Raw genomic sequence first — 27,004 nt, 5'->3', positions numbered from 1 at the left:
CATGAGAAATTGCCTGTGAAATGAGGGATTTAAGTTCCTCAGACAGGCCACATCTCTGCCTGCCTATTGGGCGGAGCCCTGCCACAGTGGGGGTAAAGGTTGCCTCTGGGACAAATCCCCTATCCCTAAACTGAGGTTCAGCAAACTGTTGCCATGCAGGCAAAGGGAAATTGTTCTACCTCATCTTCATTTGCTGTTGAAAAAAAGGTAACTGTTCTCTATTGCCCTCTATTGTCTGGTGACCAAGTCATAGGAACTGCAACATTGGACTGCAGGAGTTGCTGAGGGTGGGAAATGGCAGTTGCTGTCTGAGGAGGAATAGAGATCCTTTCCTGCTCTGCTTTTCTCTCAGCTCTGGAAATCTGTTTCTCCAGAGCCTTCTGTCTTCTGCTGGCATCTTTCTCTTCCTGGAGCAAATGGCTTTGGCCTTAATCTTGTCAGCTGCATCTTGGCTAGCTGGCCTAGTTTTTCTGGAGCTGATCTTTTTAAATTGAGCCAATGTAGAGGCTGTTTGTTCTTCCATGCTGTCTGCTGACTGGGACTGTTCAGCCATTTTGATCGCTTTCAGCCCTATAAAACTGTCCTGTCTTCAGCATAGCGCTGCAACCATGCTCTGCTCTACTAACTGGCAGTTAGTCCTATTCTGGAACGAGCTGATACGGAGCTCTGAGCTGTGGCAGCAAGGCCAGCAGACTGGGGCAGCCTGCACACATGCTCGCACCCACACGCACCTCGGTAGTGTTGGCTGTCAGGAAGGGAGGCTGCCTGGCCGAGATGAGTAGAACAGCCAGAAGGCACTAATGAGGGTAGGCAGCGTCCAGGATAGCCCGTCTCAGCCAGCCGATGGATTTAAGTCAAGCAGCTAAAGCCGTGAGGTTGAAGCAATCAACAAGCTGAAAACCAGCTATAATGCATCAATGGCACATCAGGCAAGCTGCAGGGTGTGTCTCACATGGGAGAGGAACTCCTTATAAGCTTGTGAGGTTCCGAGCTCTAAATAAGGCAAAGGGCTGCTGCATCAGCGAACTGGAGCCATGGTAGCGCTTTGACAGTGCTACAATCCAAACCTGGCAGCATTTTCAATGGAATGAAGAACCTGACATTTCTACCCAAAGTTTTGAGAGCCGATCTGTTGCCATGTCCCTATCGGGCCAGACTGAGTCATAAACTGGGACAGTGACAGCTCGCAGAGAGGCGTGGCAAAAGATTGAGGATTCAATCTCTGGGCAGAAAGGTATGTGTCAACCCATGTGTGGATTCTCCAATCAATGTGCTGGAGAATGGTGCCTCATCTCAGTATCTTAGAACATTAGAACATTTATTTTTATTTACTTGTATCCCACTTGCATTATTTTTACAAATAACTCAAACATACCCAGCACAACTTTCCCCTCCTATTTTCCCCAAAGAACCATTTTGGTTATGTAGACAGAAACCTAATCTCTTTTCAAAGGAAGGGAAAAAGTACAACCAAGGCCAAAGTGATAAACCTGATGGCTGGAATCGAATCCTTCATCTTCTAATCCTTAACACATTTTACTACTGGTTTTTGATGGATCATTCTAAATCCAATTGGAGGATCTGAGGTGGGTTGGGGGAACAGAAAGCCATGCCAGCAATTTTCACTGTGCTTTTGTGGCTCTGAGGGTCATAAATGAGACAGAATGAGGTTTTACTATAAACAGAAAGCATATATATAAATAATATGCTACATTAATATGTATTATTAGTATGTATGTATATATATATATACACATACATACACATACATGTGTATCTATCTATCTACACACACACACACACTATTTGCTAGGATTTACATACAATTCCAATCAGAAAAGACTTAACAATGTACCTACATCCCTACAATGAAGTTCAAAACAATAAATCACATAAATTACAAATCTCAATTAACTTTTAGAATAAGCTTTCACACCAGAAAAATGCCAAACACAAAACACATACAGGTAGTCCTCGAGTTACAAACATTCATTTAATGACTATTCAAAGTTATGGCACTGAAAAAAGTGACTTATACTCAGTCCTTGCACTTATGACAGCCACAGCATTCCAATGGTTATACAATCAAAATACTTGGCAATTGGCATGTATTTATGATGGTTGCAGGATCCTGGGGTCATGTAATCACTATTTGCAATGTTCACAGCTGGCTTCTGTAATGACAGCCTGATTCACTTAACAACCATGGCAAAATGGTTATAAAATTAGGCACAACTTACTTAACCATCACCCTATTTAGCAATGGAAATTCTGGTCCCAATTGTGGATGTAAATTGAGGACTACCCGTAATCATAATATACTATCCCGCAAAACTAATCTATTCCCAAGGATACTCTTACCATATTGTACCTACAAGAGTAAAGAAGACTTCTGGTACTAATTCTGATATCCAAATCCTAACTTGGCCTACCTGGAATGGCTGACATAGCCTATTTTTTTCTCTGTTCTTCTTACATCAAGAATCAAAGCAGGAAAATTTTGAGTTTCTTTCTACCTCCCTCCTAGTTCTTAGGGATGAGCTGATGTTTACATATTTGTTCTTGCATTCCTTCTTCAAGATTATCTCTGTACTACTCTACACAAGGTTCTCTGAAAACAGATTTTAAAAGCTTTCTTTTTTTAAAAAAAAGGTCAACAAGGGAAGGAAATGATCCTCCAAAGAATGTAGAGCTAAGATTGAGAAGTCTTGTCTCTCTGGTCCTTAATAATAAAACTCCCTAGGGAGAAGAATCCAGAGAGACTACTCTTCCAAACCTTACTCGACAATCAGAAGCCAGTATAAGTAGGCAACCCATAGACTTTAAGCGGGATTAGGCAATTGCCAGGTTTTAAGCCATGGCGGGGGTTAAAATCAGGACTCTGAATTGCATTCAGAAGTTAAGTAGTAACCAGTGTAGTCCCTGAACTAGAGGTATTATGTTGAATACCTAGAGGCTACACAAGCTACTGCATTCAAGACCAGCTGAAAGTTTCAATTGTCTTTAAGGGCAGCTGTATGTACAACACACTGCAACAGTTCAAACAAGAAATGACCAATGCATTACTAACACTAATTAGGGCTTTCCCAATCTAGGAAGAGTCAAAAATGCCACCATGCAAGATATAACTGCAAATTCTCTTCTAGTCACAGCTATCATTTGTTCTTCTGCAGGAACTCAGAATCCAAGAGAACCCCATGTTACAAACCTCTTTTGACAGGGCTAAATTTAACCCTAACCCCATCCAGAACCAAATATGGAGTATATCTGGTGTCAGAATGCTTTTGGACTCGTAACCATTGGGATCCCAGTTATTTGGATTAAGTCTTAACCTAGGTTAAGGTTTCCCTAAAAGCCTTTAGGAACTGTGACAGGTAGTCCTCAACTTACAACCACAATAGGGAGCAGACTTGTTAAACAGTGTGGTAGCTAAGTGAAGCATCACTGGACTGCACCCAATTTTAAAGCCTTTCTGCCATAATCACCAAGTGAATCACCTTGGTCATTAAGCAAGATATCATGTGACCACAATTTTTCCTGCTGGCTTCCTCATTGACCTTCTTTCTCAGAAGCCAGCTAAGAAGGTTGCAAATGGCAATCACATGACCATGGGATGCTGTGATCATCCTAAATGTGCAACTGTTGCCAAAAGCCTAAATCTCAATCCCATGATCACGGGGACACTGCAACAGTCATAAGTACAAGGGTTGATTGTCACTTTTCAGTGCCATTTTAATTTCAAATGGTTGCTAAACAAACGACTACCTGTATTTGGCCCAGGGTTGAGATGCACCAGACAGACAGACAGACAGACAGACAGACAGACAGACACAAACACACACACACAGACTGAGGATACCTGGCACACAACCTTCCAAGTAGCTTCTTATATGATAAATGGAAGAACAGTGTTTGCACAGCATTTCCAGCAATAAAAAAAAAATCTGGAAATCAACTGAATAACAATATCAATGAGTATGTTTTCTGCTAATACAGCAGAACCAGGAAAGAAGTGAATGGGACTACAAAATTCATTATGGACTCTCCTCCACAATTATACATCTTGAAGAAGCTACAGCTTTCAACCTGAGATGTCAATTTTCTATACATCATAAATCAGTTTGCTATAATTCTGATATATAATGCCCCAATCATTGTCCTTTCCAGACACAGAACTGTGACTTTGGCTATTTATGAAATGGTTCTACTAAATAGATTACTTTTTAAAAGAGACTATCAGAATGCCTTATGATCAATCCAACACTGATTCGCCAAAGATAGAACAATTTGTCATTATATTAGTATGTACTTAGAGCTGTATCAACATCTTTAAGAGAACCCAGACATCAACTGAAGACAGCCTAGAAATTCATTTAGGAAGCTATACCACCAGATAAAAGAGAAAAAAGGAAATTGTTGACAAACTCTTTGGAAGAACAGTTTCCTGCAGAGAAAGCTAACAACAGCAGGAATAATCAGTAACCATTTTCTCATCATAACATATGATTAAGCAAGCATTGTAAGAATGTGCAATTCAATTCATGAAAATATGAAATCAAATCATTCAATTTTGGTTGCTTTAGAAAATAAACAAATTCACCCAAAGGAAAAAACCTTACTTCTCTTGAAGACACAGTTCTGAAAAATCATCTGTTGATCATTAAAGCCTGTTTTTTACCATGCAGGATGAAGCCAAAACTGTACTTCATAGTTCACTGCAGTGTCAACCCACAGCTGGCCAGCAGGAAGCATTTTGAAAGATATATACACTGCTCAAAAAAATAAAGGGAACACAAAAATAAGACATCCTAGATCTGAATGAATGAAATATTCTTATTAAATACTTTGTTCATTACATAGTTGAATGTGCTGACAACAAAATCACACAAAAATTATCAATGAAAATCAAATTTAGCAACTCATGGAGGTCTGGATTTGGAGTTACACTCAAAATTAAAGTGGAAAAAAACACTACAGGTTGATCCAACTTTGATGTAATGTCAAAGTGAGGCTCTGTAGTGTGTGTGGCTTCCATGTGCCTGTATGACCTCCCTACAACGCCTGGGCATGCTCCTGATGAGGTGGCGGATGGTCTCCTGAGGGATCTCTTCCCACATCTGGACTAAAGCATCCCCCAACTCCTGGACAGTCTGTGGCGCAACGTGGACTTGGTGGATGGAGCAAGACATGATGTCCCAGATGTGCTCAATTGGATTCAGGTCTGGGGAACGGGCGGGCCAGTCCATAGCATCAATGCTTTCGTCTTGCAGGAACTGCTAACACACTCCAGCCACGTGAGGTCTAGCATTGTCGTGTATTAGGAGGAACCCAGGGCCAACCGCACCAGCATATGGTCTCGCAAGGGGTCTGAGGATCTCATCTTGGTACCTAATGGCAGTCAGGCTACCTCTGGTGAGCACATGGAGGGCTGTGCAGCCCCCTAAAGAAATGCCACCCCACACCATTACTGACCCACTGCTAAAACGGTCGTGCTGGAGGATGTTGCAGGCAGCAGAAAGTTCTCCATGGAATCTCCAGACCCTGTCATGTCTGTTCCATGTGCTCAGTGTGAACCTGCTTTCATCTGTGAAGAGCACAGGGCGCCAGTAGCGAATTTGCCAATCTTGGTGTTCTCTGGTAAATGCCAAACGTCCTGCACAGTGTTGGGCTATAAGCACAACCCTACCTGTGGACGTTGGGCCCTCATACCACCCTCATGGAGTCTGTTTCTGACTGTTTGAGCAGCCACATGCACATTTATGGCCCACTGGAGGTAATTTTGCAGGGCTCTGGCAGTGCTCCTGTCCTTTCTTGCACAAAGGCGGAGGTAGAAGTCCTGATGCTGGGTTGCTGCCCTCCTACAGCCTCCTCCACTTCTCCTGATGTACTGGCCTGTCTCCTGGTAGCGCCTCCATGCTCTGGACACTATGCTGACAGACACAGTAAACCTTGCCGCAGCTCGCATTGATGTGCCATCCTGGATGAGCTGCACTACCTGAGCCAGGTAGTGGCTAGGTTGTAGACTCTGTCTCATGCTACCACTAGAGTGAAAGCACCGCCAGCATTCAAAAGTGACCAAACCATCAGCCAGAAAGCATAGGAACTGAGAAATGGTCTGTGTCACCACCTCTAGAACCATTCTTTTATTGGGGATGTCTTGCTAACTGCCTATACTTTCCACCTGTTGTCTATTCCATTTATACAACAGCATGTGGAATTGATTGTCAATCAGTGGTTGCTACCTAAGTGGACAGTTTGATTTAACAGAAGTGTGATTGACTTGGAGTTACATTGTGTTTTTTAAGTGATCCCTTTATTTTTTTGAGCAGTGTATTTCTCTCTATCTTTCTATATATTCATTCAATTCCTCATATACCTGGTATATACCTCTAGACTTTTTAAAACACTAATTTCCTAATAAAGGTCAGTGAATCTTCAAGAGATCCAAATTATTATGCACTGCGCTGTGTGTACCAAAAAGGAATAAAAGTTCAATAATCATTTGATGAATTTCATTTAAATCCTAAACATATAGTTTCATTTGCAAGTCTCAACAATGAAATTAAAATTAGGTTAGGCTATGTAAGCAGTCATAACAGGAAGAGATGTGCTAACAAGCTTTATGTCTTGCTCTTCCTGTCATACTATGATCCCAAATACAAAATTCTCACAAAGCTCCCATCTGTGCAATAGCCAACTATCTCACATCAGCATAAGAGAAATATGCAAAACAAGCGTGCTATGGAAAAACAGGAAATAGCTCTCAAAAACAAATGCTGTGCTTCTGGCAGTACTTGCTCATCAACGAAGATGTCAGAAGTTGCAGAAGTAACGTGTATCCTTAGAATGTTCAAGTGAAATTGGAATTCTAAAATTAATTTTATCCAATTTCTTAGATATACTAAATACCATAATTAGAAAACCACAGCATAATTTCTATGAAGTGATGGACATCATAAATTGATTTTGAATATAGAGGCAATTGTTGTTTGCAATAAATAAAAAGGGAAATAGCAAATTACCATTTGTTTGTGGTTTACTGTGTTTAAATTACATAGTTGTTCTTTATGCTACCTTCCTTTTAGAGTTCAAGACAAGAAAGATGGATTGTACAGGAAGTCTCCTACGCAGGTATCAACAAGATTTATATTGGACCTGCATATCTTAAATAAGGCTGCTTCATGTATTTTTAAAATCGGTGTTACGGTTGTTAGCTGCAAAGTCCTGTCCGAACCATCACGACCCCAGGCCTTCCTGCTCTCTCCCATCTTCTGGAGTCCATTTAAGTTCACGCCTACTGCTTCAGTGACTCCATCCAGCCACCTCATTTAAAAGCATACCCTGGATCAAAACCATGATGGAGTGATACAGAAGATGAAATTCCAAATAACAATAGAAACGATGCCTTTTTCAGAAAGTACACATACCAAATTATCTACTGGTATTGCACAATTCAAAGATACATAAATGTCTCTTTTCTAACAGAACCAGTAATGCACTTTATTTCTGTACATTTTCTACAACCTCAACAAATGAGGAATGAATTAAAATGCTTTATTCTGTGTTGTTTCTAGGTTTTATAGATATTAGATAATGTTCAACAGCAGCTAAGACAAATTCTATTGAGGTAATGCAGGTTCTTTTAATTTTCCATCCTGTTTAAATATAGTTTTTCCCCTGTTCAGATATAAAGTAGGTTCTTTTGAAATGAATGAATTAAAAAGAAAAACATAAAACTACCTCCGTATTTTAAACATTGGTTATCTTTTTCATGAAAAAGTCTTCATCAAAACTCAAGATTGCGGTTTATTTTTCACTAATTAATTCCGGGAAACATTGCTTTCATGAAAAGTTTTCTTTCCAGCTCTCTCTCCAAATAGAACAGAAATACCCAAACATTTATATATGAATTTTTGGCACACCCTTTAAAAGAATTCACACAGGAACAAAGCAGTGAACTACTGCTGTATTTTTTCAGTTATAATATAGCTGGAGATGACCATTGATCAAAAGTGAATAAAGCTATGATCTATTTAATGAATTAAACTGCATCCAGAATTCAAGTTGAACAAAACAGATCAAGTCCAAATAATTCAGGAGCACCATACAAAGTACTACTTTTATCTGCTTGCTACAGCTAAAGAATCATTTTAACAGTCAAGAATGATTGGTCATACAGCTTGAAAATCTCAGAAAGGGATCTACCATGAAACAGTGCTGTATCTGCACAACTTTGCAAAACAAAATGAGAAGTACAACTATGCACAGTCCTGCTACTCTATTAGATTATCACTGTGATGCTTAAAATTTGGTGACCCCTTTCATCAACGTTTTTCACTTACATATGACCTGTTCTCCACATGTCCTAGATTTATATAAAGAGAACTCAATTAAAAGAAAAACCAAGAAAGCCAATTTGGTGTAGTGGTTAAGGTATCAGAATAGAAACTGAGAGATTTGTGAGTTCTAGTCCCAACTTAGATATGAAGTCAGCTAGGTGACCTTGGACCAGTTACTTTCTCTCAGTCCTAGGAAGTAGACAACGTAAAAGCACTCCTGAAATCTTGCCAGTGAAAACTAGTCACCTGAACTGTGAGATGGGTGGCAAATTTGTTAAATAAATAAAATAAACAAATGCAGGGATTTGTATTCAATAGTGACTCAAAGGCACAAAAATAAAGAAGCAAATGATTCAAAAACATTACACTTGTTCATTGATTTATTGAGAAAAATGATCCAAAGCTATTTTGTGTCTGGCAAAAATATATTAACCTTTGCTTTCAAGTAACAGCTATACCCTCCTTGGACAGCAATAATTGCAAATTAAACAATTCCAATAATCGTTGCATATTAGCTTGGATAAATTCTAGTCCATTTCTCCTTACAAAACAATTTCAACTCAGGGATGTTGATGGACTTCCTCACTGCTTGCTTCAGGTTCTTGTCAGGACTTTGACCTGGTCATTCCAAAATATCAACTTTCTTCTTCAACAATTCTTTGCGACACTGTCCGACTGCATGACCCACTTTTCTCTTGAGCTTCAGTTCACAGAAAATACCGACCATTTCCTGTAGACTTTGCTGACACAATTCAGAATTCACAGTTCCATTAATAATAAGCCATCGTAATCCAGAGGCAGCAAAGCAAGCCCAAACCACGATACTGCCACATTTCCCAGGTGGCAAAAAGTTCTTATGCTGGGAGGCAGTAGTTACCTTTCGCCAAACATTAACACTTTTTATTCAAGCCAAAAGAAATTACTTTGGTCTTATTTTGTCCACAAAATAATTGAATAGTCTTCCATAGCCTTCTGGCTTATCCACATAAGCAATAACTGTGAGGGGGAGTCCTAGTGAACAATCACTTAAATATGAGCCAGTAATGTGCTGCAGCTGCCAAAAAAGCCAACACAATCCTAGGCTGTATTAAGAGAGGGCTAGAATCAAGAACATGAGAAATAATAGTGCCGCTTTATAATGCCTTGGTAAGACCATACTTCGAATACTGTATCCAATTTTGGTCACTACAATATAAAAAAAGATGCTGAGACTCTGGAAAGAGCGCAGAAAAGAGCAACAAAAATTATTGGGGGACCGAAGGCTAAAACACGAAGAATGTTTGCAGGAATTGCATATGTCTAGTCTAGTGGAAAGAAGGACTAGGGATGACATGATAGCAATATTCCAATATTTGAGGGGTTGCCACAAAGAGGGAGTCAATCTATTTTCCAAAGCACTAGAAGGCAAGGCAAGAAGCAATGAATAGGAATTGAACTCAGGGAGAACCAACCTAAGGAGAACTAAGGAGAAACTTCCTGACAGTAAAAACAATCAACCTTTGGAACAACTTGCCTTCAGAAATAGTGGGTCTTCCAACACTGAAGGCTTTTAAGAAGAAATTGGACAGCCATTTGTCTAAAATGGTACTCCTGCTTAAGCAGGGGATTTGGCCTAGAAAACCAGCAAGTCCCTTCCAACTCTGTTATTCTGTTAACCTTTCCAAAACTGTAGACAGGTAGTAGTGTTCTGTTTTGAGAATGGCTTCCTCCTTGCAACTCTTGCACATGGTGTTCTTTGGAGAGTGAGCTCAAAGCACAATAGGACTTCTAAGACATTATCCAGGGTTCTTTGAGAGCTCCTAGACTACTATACACTTTGTGCAATCTTCATTGGTTGACCACAATAGATAGTTTTTAACCTTTTCCAATTTGATGGTAAGCATAAACTGTTTATTCAGAGGTTCTCAGAAATCTCCTTGGTTTAAGCCATGGCACACTTCCACATATCTGTGTTGTGAAGATTAGACTTTGACCATGACTATCCAGAATTCTGGTCTTTAAATAAGGCAGGACCTGATTACCATCCCTTTCAATAAAACACCTGAACTTTCCCCTTTAAATGAACTTGATAATCATAGAGGTTCCCCTACTTTTGCCAAACACAAATATATAGCTTTAGAATATTTTCCTCAATAAATCTTTGTTTTGGTTCATCTGGTAAATTGGGTTCCCTTTCTCATGTTTTAGAACTTGTGTGGAGAACAATTTATTTTTTAGCGTCTTATTTCTGCATTATTATTTTTTTTGAAAATTTAAAAGGGTTCACAAACCTTTAAGCATCACTGTTGTTTAGCAATGGTAGTGAAATGGTAGCAGAACCCTGTATAGATCCAAACTGATGCAGTTAATGGAACCACAATTGGTAATTTGGGGGTGTGGAAATGGGGCAGAATGACAAAAAAAAAAGAGGATGTACTGTTTTAGTTAATGTCTTCAAGCTGTAAAGACCTGAAGCCGTTTAGTGAAAAGATATTAATTTTACAGCTTATACAAGGAAAAACATAGTTTACAAAATGAGAATTCGGTATCTTGTACAAAATGCACTCATTCTACTAATAAACATTTTCAATAAAACAGACCTTATAAAACTAATCATTAGGTCTTATTTCAAAGCAAGCCAGAAATCACTTCTAGTTTATACAGATTTATGAGTGTTCTGCTTTAATCTTTAGTAAAACTTTTACAGTTGTTTTCACATTTTCTCAAAGCACAGCAGTCCCCAAGCAAAGGCAGGGGAAAAAAAGCCCAGCTTATAATAGCATGTGACCCAGCAGAAAGAGAGAGAGATTTTTTTAAAAAGTACAGTCTTTATTTTTCTTCCTAACAACCTCGTTTGTTTCTACAACTCCCCCCCCCCCGCCCCCCCAAGCCACCTCCCTTCACGACACATCCTTCATAGCTAGCAGTTCTTTCAATCATTGACTTTGGATGTCTGCTTGGGAACAAATGATCATGCTCATGCAGATGAGTTTGCCAGACTTGTGTGTACTTTCCAGTCTCAGTCTCTTTAATTGTTCTTACTGAAACATGACCCTTTGAAGTAGATATCAAGAAAAAAACAAAAGGGAAGGGTGGGGGAGAGGGAAGGATAAAAACCAAACTCACTTCTCTCGAGGGTGGAGAGCAATCTTTTCAGTAGCAATAATAAAAACCTAGTCATAATAAAATGCGTTCTGATTTCACTAGCAGGACCACAACTTCAAAAAACGTCTGTTAAAAAAAACCTTGCTTTCCTTCTTTCGTGCAAAAATTAGTACTGTTTAAAAGGAAGTAACTGTCTTTTGAGCAAAAAGTCTAATAAAAAGTCTATCATGTGGCTGATAAAACATATATATATATAGATCAAAATCAATAACATTAACCTCAATGTTAAATAATGTTTAAATAAAAATAAAATCTGATTTCTCAGATTATCTTGCACTAAGACTGCCACAGACAAAGAGATAATCAAAGTGAATTTCAGGATATAAATCTAATAAATATGGGATAGAAATTAAATAAATTTCCGAGATGAAAAAACAAATCAAAGCTGAGAAAAACAAAGATCTCAAGAAACAATCCTCTGAAATGTGTTATTTCAGACAGCTGGTAGAAGAGACAAGGAGCTACACCATCTGAAAATGGAAACAGACAAGAAATAAAGGATATCTGCCAAAATATGTTCAAACTCAGAAGATGTTAAAGATCCCAAGAGATATATAGTAACTGATTCAAAAAAAGATCAAAGAAGGATGGAAACAGTATACTAAAATTCTGTAGTGTCAGCATCCAAGATATCTAAGAAAACGTTCTGTATTTATAAGAATCTCTAGTACTGGAAAATGAAGGTAAGTAAGCATTCTCATCATAAACAAGCTGGAAAGCTACACAAATTTCTCATTTACAATCAATTAAAACAAGGTAAAACATTTAAAACAGTAAACAGTAGCACTAAAACTGAATTAAAATTAATATTAATTAACATTAACATTAATTGATTGAATCTATAGAATATGGTAAGCACCAAAAAAAGAATCAGTAAAGATTCTAACCAAATTACTCAAGCAAACTGGAAAATGGCCGAATCTGCCCCCAACAGATGGGAAGAGATCATTACCATAGAAAGGACAATTATCATAATGTGAAAACTATCACTAAATCCTTAATTTCATATATTAGTAAAATAATAATATTAATAATAATAATAATATTAATATAATCTTATTATATTAATAATAATAATATATGCATTGAGATAATTCAATGCATATTACAGCCCCACATAGAAGGAGAAATGACAGATATTCAACTTCATATTATAAAAATCTGTTCCACAAGAAAAAATCTTACTGATGCATAGTGGATAATAGAGAAAGCCAAAAAAATGCCAAAAAGGAATAAGAACAAGCTTCATCTATTATATTGTAGAAGGGCCTTTGATTGTCATGATCATGTCCAATTGTGAAATGTCCCTAATAAACTAGCAATTTCAGAAAATCTCATTGTCCCTTAGAGACAATAGGAAGCCACAGTCTGGATGGAACACAGTGAAACCAGTGGCTTCAGGTTGACAAAGGTGTGAAACAAAACTCTATACCCTCTTTTTATTTATTCAGCCTATATGATGGCTATACAGTGAAGGAGGCAGACTTTAAAGAAGATAAGTGCAATATTACAACTGGAGGCAAATACATCAATATGCTATGTTATATCAATGATAGTACCCTATATGATATAGGATCTCCTGCTTGAGCAGGGAGATGGACTAGAAGACCTCCAAGGTCCCTTCCAGCTCTGTTCTGATTCTGAAAATGCAAAATGTTTAGAAATTCTAATCGTGGAAGTCAAGGAGCACAGTGAAAAAGTGTGACTAAGATTAAATATAAAACACACCATGTTAATGGCAATGGATACAACAGCGAGACAGAATAGACAATGAAGTCATTGAAGTTATGGATAGCTTTTGCTTTTTGGATCACCTATCAACAGTAAAGAAACTGGTAGTCCAGAAATCTGCTGCGGACAAGTGTTTGGTAGGGGAGCAAAGAAAGTATTGGAAAAGGTATCTCGATGTCGTAACATGTCTATGTATGCAATTGTTTTTTTTCGTGACACTCTATGGAAGTGAAAGCTGGACTTTAAAGAATCAAGATAGAAAGAGTATTGGCATCTTTGAACTTCGATGTTGAGGAAGACTTCTGAGAATTATGCAAGACAGCCAAGAAAACAAACAGATCCTAGAACAAATCATTTTTCAATTCTCACACCAGACCCAAATGACTAGGTTTAAATTAACATATTTGGGTCACATTATGGAGATCACAGTTCCTCTGAGAAGCCCATAAGATGGGAAAGCTGGAAAGAGAGAGAAGAGGATGAGCAATACAAAGATAGGCAGATGTAATTGCTGCAGTAATGGATGTAAAGCTGAAAATCCTTAAGAGCCACAGTGGTACAGATCATCATAGAGGTCAGTCTCTATCTATGTAAAGGGTAATATTAATTTGAGGTCAAATGAAAGTCAAAAATCATGACAGAAATATATCACAGCAAAAGTCAACTTTCTTTGTGCTTTCTATTTATGTAGTATAAAATATTGATACTACAGATAAAACACTTATTTTTCTCCCCAATAGAACAAAGCTAACAAGAAAAAAGTCTATCAGAATAGATTAGTTTTTGGATTAGGAGTTACATATGTTTGTAAGCACTGAACAATACAATATTACTACTTATAGTATGATTGGCGTTCCATTCCTCTTTCTGGATCTTCCCAAGAATATATTTTAAGACAAAACAATCTATAGTGTAGATAATTCAGAAATGTTAAACTTTTTGTGATATGGTTCCAGGAATCTGCCAACAAAACTGTATCCAAGAAACATGGATAAAGCATAGGTAATAGATAAGGCAAACTCCTAAGACTGAATTGCTCACAAAGGTAGAAGTCTCCACCTCAAATTGTCAAGAAAAGACTTTCAGAATTTCTTTTTATTTTGTTCACAATTGTTTATAATTCACTCAGAAATATATTTGTCAATTTTGTCTAGGCTAACCTTCAAACCACTGACCTGTATTGCCTCTAGAATCATGGATTTTCAACTCTTGCAGTATTGTTTGGGTTGACTCGTTATTTAGCAATATCATGGCTGTATATTATAAAGCATCTTTATCTGCTCCGTTATTCTTTACCCTGGACTTAAGTAAAGCTATTTTCCATTACCTATTACCTAATCTTATTAACTGGAGGTGCCAATGCCCTGATTCTTCTGCAAGTAAAGCTTGTCCTGTTCAACTGTGTGACCTATCACCAAGTACAATAAATTGAACAGGCCTGTATTGTTTATTTCCGCTAAACTTTCTTACAGCCCAAAATTGTTTCTAGTTCAGACTGAAGAGTTTATTTGTAACTAGCCATATTAGTAGTTGATGCAAACAGTTTAAACCAGTAGAAAATGTTCTCAAAAGACTTTTCAATATAACAGTGCATACTGGCTACATTTCTCTTTTAAATGTATTTACAGGGTTTTTTTTTTAAAAAAAATAAAGTGTTCAGCCTAAGGAACTAAAACAATACAAACCTACAAAGACACAATGTATGCATTGGATAGAATTGAATTAGGAGTAGGGAGAACAAGTCTCAAGTCACCAGTCAGCTATGAAGCTCACTGGGGAAGACCCTGGCTCAGCCACTTTGTCAGAACTGGAGAGTGAAAAAAATTGGGTCCATCAGTAACCCCTGAAGAAAGGAAGAAACAATGAGGCAGTTACCAAAAATATTTCTGGGTGTTTATTTCAACCCAAGCAGGACATACAAATCAAACACTTTCTTATGATATGACTTCAACAATACAAATACTCTTATAAGGAAAGTAATTATTAATCCACTGAAGTGCTTCCTTGCACACAACAAGGTCAACTGGGTACCAATTTAAGGACAACTTTCTGCAATTTTAGGAATCTACGCAGAATAAAAGCAAACCTTTGCAAACCACACAAAGAAAAAGCTGACCAATCTTAACCATTCCTTGCTCTCTATGACAGCAACTTTCTTTGAATGAATCCTCATTTTTGCAATAATTACAGGCTCTCTCCCAGAACAATGTCTCTAATCCCCACTCTCTGCAGATAACGCAAAAGAATACAATGACCAATGACACTGACATTGACTAAGACAAGAAGTAAAAACTTCTCCAAGTCCTGCCATAATGACAATGTCGTTTCCATCCCAAGCCCAACTTTGAAAGGCTAGACAGGAAAACCCATCTCATCCAGGATCTTTCTCAATCACCTTAATAAGATATAGTAATTTTGCAGAGTGGCTGTTATATCCAGACAGAGGTCAATAAATGGCTATCTTTTGAGGGAGCACACTACTATTCAATCGAGACACGCCATCCCCTCTGCCAAGGACATAATCACCCCCACTTATGTCACAGTAATGTCTCTGGCCTCACATCACTCAAGAGAGACAAATATCTAATTTTCATACATACGCACCACAACCAATTCATACTTTCTAAGATGCATTTTAATCTTTTCATTTGTACTTAAACCTATACATAAAACTATATTTATGGTAGCATTTCTCACAAGCTAGCCAAAAGTTGAACAGAAAGATGGTTCCTTCAAGAACCCAGATGATAAACCATCTACGCTTTTAAACATAAATAATTTAAGCACGTTAATTCAGCACAGCTTTTTCAGATAGTGTAATTTTCTACAACTTGGATGAATAGATTCAGCAAAAGATAAGAATTCAATCAAATGCTGTTCCAAAAACTGCCGGCATCATAGTTTTCCCATCCCCATCTTTCATACTTTTACTTACTTCAGAAAATATCTCTGGCCAGAAGGTGTCTTTGCCATCTCCCAACCTGGTGGTAGGGGCACATCATCAGGGATTTCAAAAGATGATTGACGGAGATGCTGAGAGGGTGTACCTCCAGGAACGACACCAGATGGAGTAAGTGCAACTGGAGAAACTGTTCCCAACAAAGCTGGAGAAGAGTGAGCACGAACATGTTGAGGAGTTAGGGCTCCTGCCGTTCCTGCATCTGTGCTGGCCTGTTAGAGAGTTAAACAGTTCTTTAATCTATAGATACCCAACACATTAACAGCATGCTAAAAAACAACTCCTCTCCAATTTGTAATATTTTGCAACAAGACTTTTAAAGACCAATGAATACTCCTCCCAGCACTGCATACTACTCTTGAAATATGTGCAAGACAAAGTGACAAATGGAGCAGAATGGAAATAATGCTTTACAAAAACACTACTACTGAGTTATATAGAACTTTTATGTATTTTGGGTTGACTTGTTTATTTTTACCAAAGATCAATGAGATCTACAGTTGCTTCTTATGGAACTTGGAGGATGACTAGAAAAAATGATTCTGAAAATTTATACTGTACATTTTGAGGGTGTAAATTCCTTCCAACCATTAAGAAACTGTTTCATTCGTTTTACAGACAAGCCAAATTATTCCCCAGACTTGTGGATAAAAACATTTAATGTTTCTTTATTTCTGCATTCTGTCAGGCACAAGAAGGGAGCAGAAATAAAATCTGGTTGCTCTTAATAAAGGGATCATGCAGCTTTAGATTTTGGGTTTTTCCCCATGGACCCACATAGTTATAACTGCTTTTTAGAATGTTCAAGTACTCAGAATACCTGAGTCAATCTCCTTTTTTCCCCGTTCCCACTGCTTTTCGCTTCTTTGTCCCACATCTTTATCAAGGGCTTCAGAGACAGCTGTGAAAGCTATTTAAACAGTATTACAGAATAGGACAAACGAGGTCCACATTGCAAACAGTAATACATGTCTGGTTTTCCTAAAATGTATTCCAGATGACAAAAGATTTAAAGGGGGAGGAAAAGAAAGCAAAGCATGATTTAAAGCAGGGCAGGGCAAATCATTCTGTTCTTCAGACTTTCCTCCTTTTACTATGCATTAAAATGGACAAAAGTTGCCTTTTAAAAAATTATTTGGAGAATAATCCACACAACTCTTTCACATCACAATGGCTTTTCCATCGACAGTGTTAAAGAAAGAGACAGGAGAAGGAGGGACAACAACAGAATATTACGGTGATTAATAAATACATTAGGGCGCAGGCTTTTATCAACATATGGTATCACAGTTCAACAAAGGAGTATTATATATATTTTTTGTCTAGGATAGCGCACCATTTTCTATGGGTTATGAAAACTTATGCCATAGAAAATGTGTTAAAAGAAATTCTTTTAAGATTCTTCACAGTAGCCATCTGCATATCAGATACTCTCCTGAAAAAAAAAATGGCTCTAAACTAACAGCCTTAAGAAGAAATAAAAGAAATCACTCTAAAAATATCTAATGAAGGACCTCCGTTCCTCTGCCACTTTTCAACAGATGTCCTGAAGACTGTTTAGGGAAACCTTTTTCGCATCTACACAAAAGGTCTTGGAAGGACCCTCACCTCCCTTAAATCTCAGGAGGGGGGATTAAGTCACAGCTGTGAACTATAACCAACAATCCCTTCCAGGAACAGAAGGAATCCTTCTGTTTGCAGACAACTCTTTGAATCAATGGAGAACTCAGCTAGCAGAAGAGATAGGGAAGCAATTTTCATCAATTACCCTTTTTTTCTGTGCCACATTCCATACTGTTCTGGAGAGACTCCCAGCCCCCCTAAGCTGATTTTGGAGGGCTGCAGAGGAAATTGGTGAGAACAGAGTCAACTTTCTCCGGGGGAGGGAGGGGCTGGGGGGAGGGCTTTCACAGGATCAAGAACTCTTCAACCAAAGGGAAGAATGCATTCAACCCATTAAATTAATGTAAATATTACGGTATGTTCATATATATTAGCTCAAATGATAGTAAGCCACATTTGTAAACTATACACTATTCTTACTGTCAGCAACAGGATTGAACTTTTCCTTTAAAAAAAAAATGTAACTATTAAAATTAATAATGACCTAACAAATTCTGGGATTGAGTATAAAAGTTAAAAAAAATATCTGTCCTATTTTTTAAAATATATTCATATTTGTTCCAAATAAGAGTTATGGAAAACTAGCTTACTTTATCTGTTTTTTTCTTCCAAAGATGCTAAAGAATTATCACATCATGAGCCTAGCTAAACTTTCTGCCATCCATTTATGTTTTATTAGATTAAAGCTCCCATCATCATTTGACAGCAACATAATTGTCTGACAAAATTATGAACTACAGTCTAATACATATCAGACAAATGTATTACAACATACTTGTTTTTATACTTAGGCACTAAGATAACGAAAAAAGATGAAACTGACTCTTAAACTGCAGTAACAATATGCATAACTATGGAAAAATGCACTGGAATTGTTAAGGATGACAGCTGTTCACAGCAAGCCATGTTAAATCATACAAGCAGAACACATATTTACTAGCTTGTCTGTGTCAGTATTATATTATTGCATAGATATAATAGACTTCCACCATGGAAATAACTTGCTATTGTATGAATTGAGGAAATCTTAAATGCTAAGCAACATATTCACCACTACTAATACATTATTGTCTGCCTTAACAGACAAGAAATTGTCTCTTGATATTATTCAAATTCATAAATACAGTACATCAATTTATCCAAAACATACTTGAAGAAACCTTTGTAGAAACCTCTTCAAAAGTGAATTGGCCTACTGAGCAGTAAAGAGTTTTCAAAGATGATTTCAAAAGCAAACAAAGACTAAGTGGAATTATATTTGGATATAAGCCAAAGTTGATATACAGGTAATGCTCAACTTACAACCACACTTGAGCCCAAAATTTCCACTGCTAAGCAAGCCATTGTTAAGTGGGTTTTGATCCATTTTATGATCTTTTTGCCATAGTTGTTAAGTGAATCATTACAGTTAAATTAGTAACACAGTTGCTAAATGAGACTGGTTTGCCCATTGACTTTGCTTGTCAGAATATTGCAAAAGGTGGTCCAGGGCTCTGCAACCATCATAAATAAATGCCAGTTGGCAAGCATCCAAATTTTGGGGATGGGGATGTTTCAATGGTTGTTAAAATTGGTCATAAGTCACTTATTTCAATGCTGTTGTAACTTCAGTCGCTAAATAAATGACTGTAAGTCAAGGACTACCTGCACAACTAAAAGTCTTTACAATTGATGCATATACTGTACAAATTAGAACGTTTGACTACAGAGATGTAAAGAGACTCCTGCTATAAACAAATCAGCCTTTTATTACTGCTATCAGATTTAATTCATCTAGAAGCCACAGTCTGTATTTTAGCAGATAATCTTCAACCAGTGTTAGTGCGTAAATACTGTAAGTTACCCCCATTAGATTACTTAGGAAAAGGGGTCAACTATACAGCACCTATAGGCACCACTACATTTATGAAACCACTAGATGGTGCTCATGGACTTGACTTTTAAAATTGTAACATGGGGTGTTTTTTTAGTTCTTATATAGGATTTGGCTCTGCCTTCATAGGAGTGCTCAATTTTGAATATTGTATTTAAATGAAATTGTGCAATAGTGCGCCTGCAACTTGAAAATGCTTCCCCTGTGCAACATAATACTGTACGCACATAGTTGTAAGGCGCATAACACAGAATTATATTATTCATTCAATGAAATACACAAAATTAATAGCAGTCAGACATCTTTATCTGTTTTACAGATTTTAAATTTAATTTAAAGCAATTTCTCACCCAAACAAATTGCTTCCCTTCCTATGTGCTCAACAAGGTGAATGGCCCTCACATTTCAAATGTGAATTATTTGGGAAAAATACTTTTATTGAAGTATTTTTGCTTCTATATAAGGAATAACTTCTTTTTCATAGTTGTCACAGCAGATACTAAGAAACTCAGCCCACATGGAAAGCATGTGTCAGGCTTTTATTAGGCTAAAGTTCAAAGGTGATAAAGCAACAGTCTCCACTTACAATTCCATGACTTAAAAGTCTAGTTTTTTTCCATTTTGTAACTGACAAGTGAATTAACACTTAAGCCAAAGATTTTTTGAATTATGATTTGAGCATCTTAAGGCTGTAAGCCAACCAGTGTCCTTTCAAAATGAGATGGGAGGCAAATAAATCTAACAAATAAACAAATAAAATATTTTTTAAAAAATACCTGTGCTGTCAAAACCCTCTTTAGAAGGCCTACCTAGTCACAGAAATATTTGACAGTCACTCCTTTTTGCTATATAAACAATAGCTAATAACTAAATGATTTTACAGAATATAACTTAAAAATGTATTTTAAAAGATAAATGGAATGTAAAAGCTTTTAAAATAAACTTCACTTTTTCACTTTTGTCTATATTATATATCTATATCTATCTAATACTTTATCTATATTATATCATAAAGCATTAATCCATGACTTGATGAACACAGGAAAACAAAGAAAACATAGTTTCATATCAAGCATTTTAGTCTAGCACTTGCCTTTTTTCATAGTGGCATTCCAGTATCAGAAGAGGCAAAAGGAGGAAGCTCTACATAAATAAATTTGGCACAGCCAGCTTGGTCTAGGGCAGTGGTCCCCAACTTTTGTGGTTTGATGGTCCAGCTTGGGGGATGGGAAAGAGGGGAACTGGGCCACCTGAGCATTGGGCTGGATGCACACACACAGCTCAACTCATGCGAGCATCAGACCAGCATGCACATGAATGGGCACACAGCTCAATCTGAGGTGCGCACATATGTGAACAGCCTACCACTCTCGTGAATATAGTAGCTGTGCACACATGCACGCTTGTCCCTCTGTTAATGCGGCCCAATTACGAATAGGCTGCAGCCCAGAGGTTGGGGACTTCTGGTCAGACTAGAAAGTAGGACACCGTGAGTTCTAGCCCCACCTTAGTAATGAAACCAGTTCTGTCTCAGCCCAACTCACCTCACAGGGTTGCTATGGTGGAAAAAAATAGGATAAACGTGTGTTATATATGTTCAACATCTTGAGTTATTTGGAATAATAAAAAGAAAAGAATATAAATAAATCATCTTGAGTTTGGGAGCCCTCTTTCCCACCCAATCCGCTGTGACTTCAACAACTCAACTGATATTAATGATGCTATAAAAGTTCTTGGGTCTTCTATATCATTCCAAATCTAGCTTTATGGATTTTAAGCAACTCTTTATTAAGAAGCACAAAAACCTTGCTATAAGATAGCGAAGACTGCCATTGTAGCAAATTTGAAGATTAGGATAGCATTTTAAAAAAGGTAAAAGTGTCCTCTATCCAGTCGTATCTGACTCAAGGGGGTGGTGCTTATCTCGTTTCTTACCTGAGAAAGCCAGCCGATGTTTGACGACATTTCCATAGTCATATGGCCAGCATGACATCACACCTTAATGTAGAGCATGCAGTGAAACATGGAACGCTGCTGTTACCTTACCACCAAAGGGGGACCTAATTATCTACTTGCATTTTCATGCTTTCAAATTGATAGGTGGGCAAGCCATAGAGGTCCTCTATTTCAGAGTAGTGTTACAGATTTCAAAATTTGAAACAAGATGAATGTAGGTGAAGTTTGGTAAACACATCATTTAATTGAACATGAGGATTAGTTCTTCTCCACCTCCCACCCTGTCATTAGCTTTCTTAAAGATAGAAAGAGAACAGGGATTATCACAAGCAGCTGAGAAAGGCCCAAAGTATACTCCCCACTGTCAGAATAGAGTCCGCAAAGGGTGCAAAATATGTTATGGTTCCTATTACAACCACTCCTATTAGCCCACACAGAGAGAGAGAGTTAAGGAAAACAAACTATGAAAGAAGGGGCATGAATGAGTTAATTCAAGGTACTTTTCAGGGGAAAAAATAAAGTGAGAGCAAAAATAAACTTTTTTTCTTTACAAATATGTAAATGAAGAAAACTGAAGGAACTCTCCCACAATCAAGATGTAAAGAACGGACAAGGAAAAAAGTAGCTTTTCCTAAAGATGAGTTCTGAAAGAAATATACCATGAACTAGATAAATCTGTATGTGGAAATTTGGTGAATCCTACCTTTGAGACGTGAAAAGGGCATAACCCTCCACCATGCACCAATTATTTCTCCTAAGATGAAGAAAGGGCACTGTATCTTTTATCATCTGATAAGGGAAATTTGGATAAGAAATCTAATGATTGTCAGAATTTCATCACAGTAAGAAAAGCTTTTTTTAAACTGATATTTCTGGGACTGGTTTCATCCTACTTGAAATATTATGATTGCCAACATGGCACCCTACCACTTATATACAAGTACCACAGCAAATGAAGTAAGAGTCTGCTTCCCAGAGACACCTTCAAGAAAAGAGTGAAATTTTCCAATTTCCATTCATGAATCCACTTGTTCCTGCACATCCTAATCAACTTCACAGAGCTAAAGTCAGGATAAGATGGAAACAACAGCCATCACTTCCACTACTTTAAAATATGCTGAATAATGATTTTAACATTTGATGACATAAAACAATTGTCCTCTCTGTGAATTTGGGAAACAAAAGAATACTCTGGAGTGTAAAGAAATAGAAAATAGAAAATGCTTTCCCCACTTTTTCCTTTTAAAGAGAAATCTTCAACTCACTGCAATTACTGTATAGGAAATCTATGCAAATTTAAATTATAAAAATATATTATTATAAATATATATTATAAAATAATATCGTATGATATATATTAACATAAATTATTATTTTATAATTATAAAGATGCAGAATCAAGCTGCATAGAGCCCATGCCTTCTGTCCTGATAAGTGCTTTCTTCCAAGCAAAAGCAGTTTGTACCTCTTTTTGCATCCACTTATATTGGAAGAAATTATATATATGTAATCGTTGTAAGAAATCCAAACTTCATTTTGCTAAAAGTGCATATTTATTTATCAATTTATGGCACATTCCATCATTAGCAATACCCACTATAATATGCACATTTACTCATATAATGCAAGGGGTACAAGATGATAATGGCTTGTGGTGGCCCATTTCAGCCACAGGACTTCAAGAGAGGAGGGAAGCAGAATCACACAAGATTTTACTGAATGAGAATTAAGACCACAATGATTTCTGAGAGAAAGTCAACTAAGCAGCCAATCTTAATCTCATTTCTGAAGGAATAGAAAATTGCAGTGGACTTAGTACCCAAATACTTAAAATTTCCCCTCCCCCACTCGCATCCAATTTGTATATTCAGACAGCTAGGAAGCTCTGCTCATGATCCTATTAAGGGTTAACTCAGAGTGGTTAAGTAAGACCAGGGCCACAGTGATAACACTCCAATTCTGTTGAAGAGCTACATAAATCTAAGTCTACCCATTCTCTTACAAAAAAACCCCACCTTTATATAGAGATATATGGCATACTGGGAATTTGTTTATATAAATTATACTTTTGTTTTCAATAACATGCAAAACATTTAAAAAGGAAAAAAACTAAAATAAGAAAAGGGAGAAATGGTTCCCTCCCACCAAAAGTCTACCAGGACTTGGATGAAGTGGTTCATCCATATTTGGACCTCCTTCTGGCATGACATGCAGGATTCCTCTAACTATGTATTTTGGGGGGTTTTCTTTGAATTCCCACATTTCTCTCTCTATTTATATTTAGATTGGGAGAGGAGTTCTGGTTATTTTTTTAGCCAAAACAACTTTGCAAATATCAAATACACACTGTGGGATGAGAAACCTGCAGCCTTCAGGCTGATTTCACAAAATCCTTGACCTACTTTTAAAATCCATCTGCAAAAGATCAATTCAGACCCTTGGTACAAGTATCTCCTTGCAGCCTGCTGCTTGGGAAAAAAAAATTAGAAGAGGACTTGAGACTGAAGAGGGGGAAAAAACAGAATTTCAGGAAAATAATGAGTGGGGCCATCCATTTCTGATACTAGCCCCTCCTACTATTTTATATCCATCAACTGGTCCCTAAAAATTTAACTGAGATAAAATAGCCCTACCCACAAAAAGCTGCCATCCCAGTCTGGGATGATAGTAACCAGCATCATAATCAATGGATAAAATTAAAATATGGTGCCCTGGGCTATCTGGGATTATCCCAGATGAATCTCACTAGTATTCCAAGTAAGTTCAAACTTCTGAATAAAACGAACCTCCAAAAAGCTATATTTAAGAATTTCCCCAGCCTCCTTCAACCTGTCCCTCCCAGGCTGTGTTGGATTATAGTTCCCATCAGGCATAGCCAGCAGGCAACACAAGGACCTTGCTGGCTGGTGTTGTAACAATATTGTTCCAGGAGTTGCCCCATCTAGAAGGCCTGACTGGAAAGGGCTGCTTCCATTCATCTGTCATATTTGCTTAGGAAATTTTCCTTTACTGGTTTAGATTTAGATGTCGCTTTTTTTCTCCTGCAGTGGAAAATAGATTTAGATCCTGCTTATTCCTCCCTCAGCTGAAAACTGATTTAGATCCCTTTTTTTCTCCTGCAGTTTAAAATAGATTTAGATCCCGCTTTTTTTCTCCTGCAACTGAAAACAAACTTAGATCCCCGCTTCCCCCCCCCCAGCTGAAAACAGATTTAGATCCCCCTCCCGCAACTGAAAAGGGCATCCTCTCAGCGCTCCTTTCCTCCCGTTTTCCACCCTCCACCCTCTCTCCTCCTCGGCCTGCCGGGATAAAAGAAGGTGCCGGGCTTCCAAATCCCCTCAGGCACTGCCCCTGCGAGAGTCGGGCAGGCTCCCAAAGCCTGGCTCAGCCCGACCCCCCATCTTCCTCCCCACCGCCGCGCAAACGCCCGCGGCGCTTGGGGAAAAGAGCTCGCTGGTCTTGCGACCTCCTCTTTCTCAAGTCCCTTCGCTGCAGCTTGGCCTCTTCTTCCAAGATGTCTCCGGACTACAATTCCCAGCCTGCACAATCTGGAGAGGGCGGGGGGAAGGGAGGCAGAGGCGCTCCCTCTCTCGTCTTTCCCCGGGAAAGTTTTCCAAAGGAGCGCAGCGACTATTGACGGCGGGGGGGGGGGATGTGTGTGTGTGTGTGTGTAGAGAAGTGTGTGTGTGGAGTGTGAGTGTGTGTGTACGCGATAGAGTATTCCCGGAGACACCCCCCTCCCCCGCGTCCCTCCCGCCCACCCGCTTCTCCCCCTCACCTGGCGGGAGTGGGCCTTAGGCTCCGGAGGCTTGAAGAAGGAGTCCGGCAGTTTGCGGAGCCGCATAGGGAGCGTGTGGGGCACGTTGGCGCCCTTGGGGTTCATGACGGCGTTGAAAAGGGCCTCCAAGTCCGTCTCCGAATCGCCCCGGACGTGGACGACCTGGTGGCCGGCCGGGGGCGGCCCGGATACGGCTCCCCCGCCGGGCTGAGGCGCCGGCGGCGAAGGTTGCCCCGTAGGCTGGGGCTGCGCCGACGACGGCTGGGGTGCCGCCGCCGCCCCCGACGGAGCCTGCTGGGGCTGTCCGGCGACATCCATGGCCGTCTCCCCTCCGCGTTCTCTCGCTCGCTCGCTCCGCTTAAGCAACAGCGCCGGGCTGGCCGCCCCGCATGCCCAGGCGCCGGAGTCGTTCGCTCCCTCCCTCGCCTCGCCCCCGTCTTCCGCGGGAGGGGGGCTCCGGGGGCCCAACACGCGAGGGGGGGCAGGACTCGGGGGCTCCCGCGCTCTCGCTCCGCCGGACGCGAAGCCAGGGGCATAAATCCGTCGCTTCGCGCACCAACCCTTCCAAACAAAAGTTCGGAAAGACGCCCGCCCGAGCCTGCTCCGCCCAGCGCGCGCCCGCCCGCCCCGAATCCCGACAAGCAGCTTTAATTCCACTCAGTCAGGTTTAGGGAGCCGCCGCCGCCGCCACCTCTTTTTCCGCGCCCGGCCGCGCTGAAATTGAACGGCGCCCAACTTTGACACGGAGGGTTCCCGAGCTTCCTTTCCACGCCCGTCCAGCCTGTGGTGGTGTTTCTCCTCCTCCTCCTCCTCCTCCCCACTTCTCTTCCTAAGTGGTACGGCTGCTTCTTCGACGTTTCCAGATTAACTTGTTTTCTAAATTCCTGGAGCCGCCCGTGCAGGATTCGCCGTCGCCGACATGGACAGGAAACATGGGGTTTATAGTTCTGGCTCTCTTCCCTCCCTCTCCCGCCCCCTTTTCCAAAAACTTTTCCAACCCTCCCAGAGAGAAAGAGGGAGGAGGAGGAGGGACAGTTGGGACTGTTTTCTCTTCCTCCCCCACACTGGAAGAAAAAGGGAAAGAGCAACTACTAGACCCCGACCCACCAGGCTTAGAAGGGGAAAAGAGAAAGGAAACACTTTTCCTTTGTCACAAATTTCCCCCCACAACAGAGCTCTCTCTCACTCTCCCGTGCCACCCCCACTTGCTGTTGTCCAGATTTCTGCGCTTTGAATTCTCACAATCCCAAGGGCAGTGCTGGGAGTTGTAGTCCAACGGGCTGGATGCGAGCCCTGACCAGCGCAAAACTCTTGGTTGTAAACCTGAAATTAGCTATATGCCTGCCACCCATGCAAAATCACCGCGCAGGACTGGCTTTGCAGAAGATAAATGCTTTGTCGGAAAAACACGGGGACAAAACACGCAAGTGTAGATAAACGTACAACTGACTGACGTAAAGTTTTTTTCTTTTTTAAAAAAACCACATCGGAATGTGGCAGAGATGCCACTGTGGGTGTACGAGTGTTATTGTTTAGATGGGATTATTTCAGTTTTGAAGTTTTTGTGAGGGTTTTTTTATGCTTTTTTCTTCTTTCTTACA

The 27,004-nt window shown here is 39.3% G+C and overlaps 1 protein-coding gene across 8 annotated transcripts in view; it reads right to left on the bottom strand.

Annotated features, from left to right (window-relative positions):
• YAP1 (Yes1 associated transcriptional regulator) overlaps positions 1–26,324 on the bottom strand; it is an 86,798-nt gene extending 60,474 nt beyond the window's left edge. For 3 of the 8 annotated variants that reach the window (XM_087937074.1, XM_087937075.1, XM_087937077.1), the window contains exons 1-2: positions 25,404–26,269; positions 16,150–16,385 (exon numbers count right to left, since the gene is read on the bottom strand). In XM_087937074.1, the coding sequence (XP_087793200.1) occupies positions 16,150–16,385; positions 25,404–25,721 (554 nt within the window). In that variant the 5' untranslated portion in view covers positions 25,722–26,269. Of the gene's footprint in view, positions 1–16,149; positions 16,386–25,403 lie in introns of all 8 variants that reach the window. The other 5 variants (XM_026706887.2, XM_087937076.1, XM_026706885.2 and 2 more) reach the window with 5 other exon arrangements.
• Between the last annotated feature and the right edge of the window lie 680 nt (positions 26,325–27,004).

Source organism: Pseudonaja textilis, chromosome 7 (genome assembly GCF_049901715.1).
Source record: "Pseudonaja textilis isolate UNSWEBS1 chromosome 7, rPseTex1.2, whole genome shotgun sequence".
Classification (NCBI taxonomy): Eukaryota; Metazoa; Chordata; class Lepidosauria; order Squamata; family Elapidae; genus Pseudonaja; species Pseudonaja textilis.
Note: the sequence above shows the minus strand (reverse complement) of the source record. Positions and strands in the feature narration are given on the sequence as shown.